Source organism: Dipodomys ordii, unplaced genomic scaffold (assembly GCF_000151885.1).
Source record: "Dipodomys ordii isolate 6190 unplaced genomic scaffold, Dord_2.0 Scaffold44, whole genome shotgun sequence".
NCBI classification, from domain to species: domain Eukaryota; kingdom Metazoa; phylum Chordata; class Mammalia; order Rodentia; family Heteromyidae; genus Dipodomys; species Dipodomys ordii.
The window spans coordinates 8,284,207-8,291,734 of NW_012267260.1; the positions used below are offsets into that span (position 1 = coordinate 8,284,207).

The window sequence follows — 7,528 nt, forward strand, 5'->3', positions numbered from 1 at the left end:
AAAAAAAAAAGACATGAGCCACTGGTGCCAGTTTAAAAGAAATGTTTGGAGCTTTATTTTTTTCAGAGTTTGAATACAGGGCCTCATGCTGCTAGGCAGTTAGTTTACCACTCAGACCATGTCTCCAGCATATGGACAGAATTTATGTATTTATTTATTTTTGCTGGTCCTGGGGCTTGAACTCAGGGCCTGAGCACTGTCCCTGAGCTGCTTTTGCTCAAGGCTAGCACTCTTCCACGTGAGCCACAGTGCCATTTCTGGCTTTATCTGTGGATGTGATACTGAGGAATCGGACCCAGGGCTTCATGCATGCTAGGCAAGCACTCTACCACTGAGCCACCACCTTCCTAACCCTGGACAGAATTTTAAAGAGTGTGATTACCATGCCAGTGAACACCACTGAAAACCATACTTAACAGTTTCATGGTTTTTAATCTTGGGTTGTGCATGTCTGCTGCTATTGAGTAGTGCATTACTCTTGCATAGCTCTGTCACTTAGACAACACCCACACAACACGTGGTGCACAGATCTTAGGTGTGCAACGGGGTAAGTTTTGTCATGCAGACACCAGACAGCCATGCTGAGGCCTGTTGGAGCATCTCTGAATTCTGCACCATGTGTAGTGCTCTCTAAAGAAACACATGGTCAGCTCTGCAGGAGACTGGGATTGGAGGATCACATTTTGAAGCCAGTCAGGAAAGTCCAAGAAACTCATCTCCAATTAACTACCACAAAGCCAGAAGTAAAGCTGTGGTCAAGTGGGAGAATGCTGGCCTTGAGTGAAATACCTAAGGCTGAGCTCCCAGGCCCTAAGTTTAGTCCCCAGGACCAGCACCAAAATGAACAAACAAACAAAAACAAGACCACATCTTCACAGATGCAAACATCCCAGTCCTGGGACCTGAACTCTGGACCTGGGTGCTGTACCTGAGCTTTTTTTGCTCAAGGCTAGCACTCTACCACTTGAGCCACAGTGTCTCTTCTGGCTTTTTTGAGTAGTTTATTGGAGATAAGAGTCTCACAGACTTTCCTGCCCAGGCTGGCTTTGAACCATGATCCTCAGATCTCAGCTTCCTGAGTAGCTAGGATTACAGTAGTGCCTGGCTGCAAAGATCCTTTTTTTAAATGGAAGTACTGGGTTTTGAACACAGGGACTCTTGTTTGCTAGACAGGTGCTCTACCTCTGAGTCACATCTCCAGTCCTGTTTTTTGGCTTAGCATTGGCCTGGGCCATAATCTACCTACCTATTTAGGCTTCCTAGGTGACTACGCAACATTCAGATTCCCTCAGTTGAGTCTTCCAGACTTTTCTGCCTGGTCTGGCTGTGATCCTCCCAAGCTCGCCTCCCGCATAGTTCATGGTGGCAGGTGGACTGAGATGGATTGAGATGGATTGCAAACTTTTTTTTTCCCCTCCAAGGCTGACTTTGAACTGCGATCCTTCCAATTTTAGCCTCCCAAGTACCTAGGGTTCAAGGCATGAGCCATGGGTGCTTGGTGTGTCAGGATAAGATTTCTCCATTCCTGGGTTTTATTTGCCTCTGGTTTACCAGCCTCTGCCTTCTAGAATGTACGTTCCAGGAAGGCAGGGATACGGCTGTGTGCTCCTCCCTCCATCCGCGGTGCCAAGAACGGGCTGACGCTCCGGGGCTGTGCATGAGCAAGTGCGGGAGTGAAGATGCGGGGTTTTTGGTTTTGTTTTGTTTTTGGTCGGTTATGGGACTTGAACTTTGGGCCTGGGCGCTGTCCCTGAGCTCTCTACCTCAAGGAGAGTGCTCTACCACTTGAGCTATAGCACCACTTGCAGTTTTCTGGTGGTTCATTGGAGATAAGAGTCTCACAGACTTTTCTGCCCAGGCTGGCTTTGAACCGCGATCCTCAGATCTCGGCCTCCTGAGTAGCTGGGATGACAGGCGTGAGCCACCGGCGCCCGGCTTAACATGCAGGTTTTCTGGAGTTGTGAGGAGCTGGTGCCTGGTGAGAAGTCTGGGAAGGCTGACTCAGGCTGTCTGTCTGTCTGTCCATCTGTCCTGCAGCCGCATCAAGAGCAATGTGGACGGGCGGTACCTGGTGGATGGCGTCCCTTTCAGCTGCTGTAACCCCAGCTCACCACGGCCCTGCATCCAGTACCAGCTCACCAACAACTCAGCACACTACAGCTACGACCACCAGACCGAGGAGCTCAACCTTTGGTTGCGCGGCTGCAGGGCAGCCTTGCTGAGCTACTATAGCAGCCTCATGAACTCCATGGGCGTCGCCACACTCCTGGTCTGGCTCTTGGAGGTAGGCCGTTTGGATGTGGAACAGGGGGCCTATGGTCCACTCAGTGTAGTGGTGTGGGGCCAGGCCTCAGCCCAGCCTCTGGCTTCATTGTAGGTCAGAGCACTGGACTTGAACCTCAGTGTCTCTACTCATGATCTTCCTGCCTCAGCCTCCCATTCAGCTGGGGTTATAGGTATGCACCACAATGCCCAGCTCCATCACTTTAATTCTGGGTCAGAACTTGAGTTCTTGTTCAGCTCTCCTGCATATAACTGGTGCTTTATTACTTGAGCTGCCAGCCCAGATGGAGCCTTGCAGAATTTTCTACCTGGGCTGGCTTCAAATCTTTTTTTTTTTTTGTCGGTCGTGGGGCTGGCTTCAAATCTTGATCCTCCAAGTTTCAGCCTCCTGAGGAGGTAGGATTACCGGTGTGAGCCCCCAATTCCCAGCTTACTTTATTTCAGTAAATTAATATAAAACTTCTACTTAAAGCATACAATTCAGTGACACTGAGCACACTCACAATATCACACAAGTCCCATCTCAGGCTAGTGCCAGGTCATTCCTACCACTCAGGGACACACTCACTCTCCAGCAGTTGTTCCTTGTTCCACCGCCCTGCCAGCTCTCCTTAGTGCTCTGTGCGTCCATCTATTCTTGGCATCTCATAGAAATGACCCCACATACTTTTTTTTTTTTTGTGGGGCCTGAACTCTGGGCACTGTCCCTCAGCTCTTCAGCTGAAGGCTAGCGCTCTACCACTGAGCCACAGCACCACTTCTGGCTTTTTTCTGCTTATGTGGTGCTGAGGAATCGAACGCAGGGCCTCATGCTTGCGAGGCAAGCGCTCTACCACTGAGCCACCTTCCTAGCCCGACCCCCACATACTTTGAAAGAGTTAATGTTTGGCTTATAATTTAGCTTGTCTTATAGCTTTGTCCCATGCTTCCCGTTTCTGAGGAGGCCTTGGCCAGGTGCTTAGCCTCTCTGGCCTGTGGGGGTGATATCACTGAGCTTCGGGGACAATGCATCCAGTGATGTGTACACTGGGATCTTCAGTACATGGGAGTTATTTGGTTTGTGCTGCTCAAGATTCTGACCAGTATGACATGCTAATTAATTTCCTCTTGTGCTGTCTATAAGGCTTAGTTCCTCTCTCTGCAGCTTTGGAACTTGACACGTAGCAAGCTCCCAGTGAATGCACTGAATTTATTCATTCATTCATTCACGGAAGGGAGAATTCTCAAACACCAACCACATGCCAGGCGCTGTTCTAGGTGCTGAATGACAGCGCACAAGCCCATAGAAGACAAGGTACTGGGAGACTCAGAGCACTAGATTCAAGCTACTTTACTACTTCTTTGGTGTGTGTGTGTGTGTGTGTGCCAGTATTAAGGCTTGAAATCAGGGCCTGAGCTCTGTCACATAGCTTTTTTTTTTCTTTTTCCTCCATTCAAGGCTGGCACTTGAGCTATAGCTCCTTTTTGGCTTTTTAGTTGCATCTCAGAAACTTTTCCTTCAGGGCTGGTTTTGAACCTCAATTCTCAGACTCCTGAGTAGCTAGGACTACAGGCAGGAGCCACTAGTGCCTGGCATCTAGGTTCTCTGTTTTTGTTGTTGTTGGTAGTAGTCGTGGGGCCTAACTGGGCTTGGGCGCTGTCCCTCAGCTCTTCAGCTCAAGGCTAGCGTTCGACCACTTGAGCCACAGCGCCACTTCTGGCTTTTTCTGCTTATGTGGTGCTGAGGAATCGAACCCAGGGCCTCATACATGCAAGGTAAGCACTCTACCACTGAGCCACCTTCCTGGCCCTGTATTATTATTATTTTTTTGGGGGGGGTCTGGTCGTGGGGCCTGAATTCTGGGCCTGGGCGCTGTCCCTCAGCTCTTCAGCTCAAGGCTAGTGCTCTACCACTTGAGCCACAGTGCCACTTCCAGCTTTTTTCTTTTTTTTTTTGTCGGTCGTGGGGCTTGAACTCTGGGCCTGGGCGCTGTCCCTCAGCTCTTCAGCTCAAGGCGAGCACTCTACCACTTGAGCTACAGCGCCACTTCCGGTTTTCTGGTGGTTTATTGGAGATAGGAGTCTCACAGTCTTTCCTTCCCAGGCTGGCTTTGTTTTGTTTTGTTTTTTTTTTTGGGTCCGGTCGTGGGGTCTGAACTCTGGGCCTGGGTGCTGTCCCTCAGCTCTTCAGCTCAAGGGTAGCGCTCTACCACTTGAGCCATAGTGCCACTTCTGGCTTTTTTTTCTGGTTATGTGGTGCTAAGGAATGGAACTCATGCATGCAAGGGCCTCATGCATGCAAGGCAAGCGCTCTAACACTGAGCCACCTTCCCAGCCCCCCCCTGACTTCCTCAAGGCCTTTAGTGGAGAGAGCGATGAGGGCACAGGTGCCCAGGCCTGTGACAGTATCCACCTTAGCCTCGAGCCAGTCAGGAGAGAACATCTCACTTATGAACCAGAACTGGATGCATGGCTCAGTGGTAGTGTCAGCTATGAGCACAAATCTGAGCAAGAGCATGAGGCATTAGTTCAAGCCCTAATATTGGCACAAATAAAACCAAACCAAACCAAAGGGAGGACCATGACCAACCGTGAAGTTCACACTGCGGCGCGTCTCCTTCAGGAAAGCCAAGAAGCCAGAGTGGACAGCCTCCCTGTGAGGGGTGACTTTTCCCACTGTTAAAATAGTTTACTAAGCCAGGTGCCGGTGCTCACGCCTGTAATCCTAGCGACTCAGGAGGCTGAGATCTGAGGATCCTGGTTCAAAGCCAGCCCAGGCAGGAAAGTCCTCGAGACTCTTATCTTCAGAAAACCAGAAGTAATGCTGTGGCCCAAGTGGTAGAGCACTAGCCTTGAGCACAAAAGCTGAAGGATAATTCGCGGGCCCTGAGTTCAAGGCTTAGGACTGGCATCAAAAAACAACAAAACTGGGGCTGGGAAGGTGGCTCAGTGGTAGAGCGCTTGCCTTGCATGCCTGAGGCCCTGGGTTTGATTCCTCAGCACCACATAAGCAAAGAGAAAAAGCCGGAAGTGGCACTGTGGCTCAAGTGGTAGAGTGCTAGCCTTGACCTGAAGAGCTGAGGGACAGCGCCCGGGCCCAGAGTTCAGGTCCCATGACCGGACCCAAAAACAAAACAAACAACAACAAAAAAAAAACAACAAAAAAAAACTACAAAACCAAACCAAAATAGTTTCCTAAATTTCCATCTGATAATAACCAAATCCAAAACTTGGTCAGGTGCTGTCCTCAGGTGCTGCCATGATAAATGGTCCCCAGAGCATTAATGGAGCAGATCCTCACTGAGGTGCTCTGCCACTGGGTGTGTTCCAGGAGCTGGGGTACTGGCTAAATGAGCTGTACCAAGGATCGGCCGTTCTTCCTGGAGAGCAGCTGGGTCCATTCGCACAGGAAGTACAGAGTGCAGCCTGGTCCTTGGTGGAAATGGGTGAACATAGCAGAAACAGCTTACCAGGTTAAGCAGCATGCCGGGTTTCCTGTGGCACGGGGCAGGCGCAGGAGGCGAGAGGCTGTGCCATCCGCAATCTGCAAACCGGAGAATAAGGGCATGGTCAGACAAGTGCCAGGCTGGGCTCCGAGCCAGGCATTCTTGGCACCCGCTGCCACAATGAATGCTAGCGCACAGATCCACATGATCCATTACTGGAATCCATTCATCACCACACTCACCAAACAACAGACAAGGAAAGAAACCACACTCCACCACAAAGCCTGCAGAAAACAGCTGACTTTAGTTTTCATGCCAGTGCTGGGGTGTGAACTCAGGTCCTGGGCGCTGTCCCTGAGCTCTTTTGCTCCAGCCTAGAACTCTATCATTTTGAGCCACAGCTCCACTTCGGATGTTCTGGTGGTTTATTGGAGCTAAGAGTCTCAAGGACATTCCTGCCTGGGTTGACTTTGAACTGTGATCCTCAGACCTCAGCCGGCTGAGTAGCTAGGATGACAGGCGTGAGTCACCATGGCCAGCCCAAGCAACAATACTCTTGACAGATAACAGTGGATGGGTGTGAGCACTGAGTGGGGACAGGAGGGCTGTGGCTCCACAGAAGCCCTGGTGGCTGGAGTGGGAGAAGTGGGGATTCGTAGATGAGGCTGGAGAGGAGGCTCTGGGGCCAGGCGAGGGTGAGGGGGTCAGGCTGTCACCAATGCCCACATCATGGTGTCACACTTTGTTTAGGTATTTTCCTGGGCCATGGGAGACACAGGCTGGTGGCTCCCAGCTCTGACTCTAGTATCTAAGTCTGCTTCTCCCCCGCCTCCCCCCCCCCAATCCCGTCTCCCAGGTGAGCATCACGGCCGGGCTGCGGTACCTGCACACGGCCCTGGAAGGCGTGTCCAACCCAGAGGACCCCGAGTGCGAGAGCGAGGGCTGGCTGCTGGAGAAGAGCGTGCCCGAGACCTGGAAGGCCTTTCTGGAGAGCTTGAAAAAGCTGGGCAAAGGCAATCAGGTGGAAGCGGAAGGCGCAGATGCAGGCCCGGCCCCTGAGGCTGGGTGACGGCCCCGGGGCCTCTCCCCTCCTGAACACTGAGTAGCGGACTCCAGGAAATGTGGAACCCCCCCTTGTCCAACTCAGCGCCTGCTTCTCCCGGGAAGGCTGGCCGTCCGACAGACCCTCTGAATGGTGGGATTGCAAGTCCTACGTCCCTAAAGCTAGTGGCAAGTGAGTCCTGTGGACTTGCCCGCAGGCCCTCTGCCCGGCGTGTGCCCTCATGGTGGACACGCTGACATGGGAACAGAGGATGACCAGTCCAGGACGCACCTCTTAGCATGCGAAACCCATTCCACCGACCACATCCAGGGTGTTCCCCCTTTAGAGTTTGCCTGTTTTAAGTTCCAAAATGTTTCATTCTACCTTCAAAGCATCATCCTGGGACCCATAAACACAGGGAAGTCTAAAAAATATGTAATGGCCATGTTGTCTTTGTTTCCTTGATAGTATTAGGGCTTGAATTCAGGGCCTTGTGCTTGCTATGCTGGTGCTCTACCACTTGAGCCATGGCTCTAGCCCTGCTTTTCTCTGATTCCTTTGGAGATGGAGCCTAGTAAACGTTTTTCTTTTGCCCAGGTTGGCCTCAAACCATGATCCTCCAGATCTCAGCCTCCCAATTAGCTAGAATTATAGGTGCAAACCACTATCGATTAATACTTTTATTATTATTTTTAATGCCAATACAGACAGCCTGGGTCATTTTGTTTGATGCCCGATGTTGGAAGGCAGTTCTACAGGAAATGTTCTAGTATGGGGC

The 7,528-nt window shown here is 51.1% G+C and overlaps 1 protein-coding gene across 1 annotated transcript in view; it reads left to right on the top strand.

Moving 5' to 3' along the window:
- Prph2 (peripherin 2 (retinal degeneration, slow)) overlaps positions 1-6,811 on the top strand; it is a 15,459-nt gene extending 8,648 nt beyond the window's left edge. Inside the window, exons 2-3 of the mRNA XM_013019152.1 lie at positions 2,038-2,284; positions 6,565-6,811. Of these exons, the coding sequence (XP_012874606.1) occupies positions 2,038-2,284; positions 6,565-6,777 (460 nt within the window). The 3' untranslated portion in view covers positions 6,778-6,811. The remainder of the gene's footprint in view (positions 1-2,037; positions 2,285-6,564) is intronic.
- The last annotated feature ends 717 nt before the right edge of the window (positions 6,812-7,528 follow it).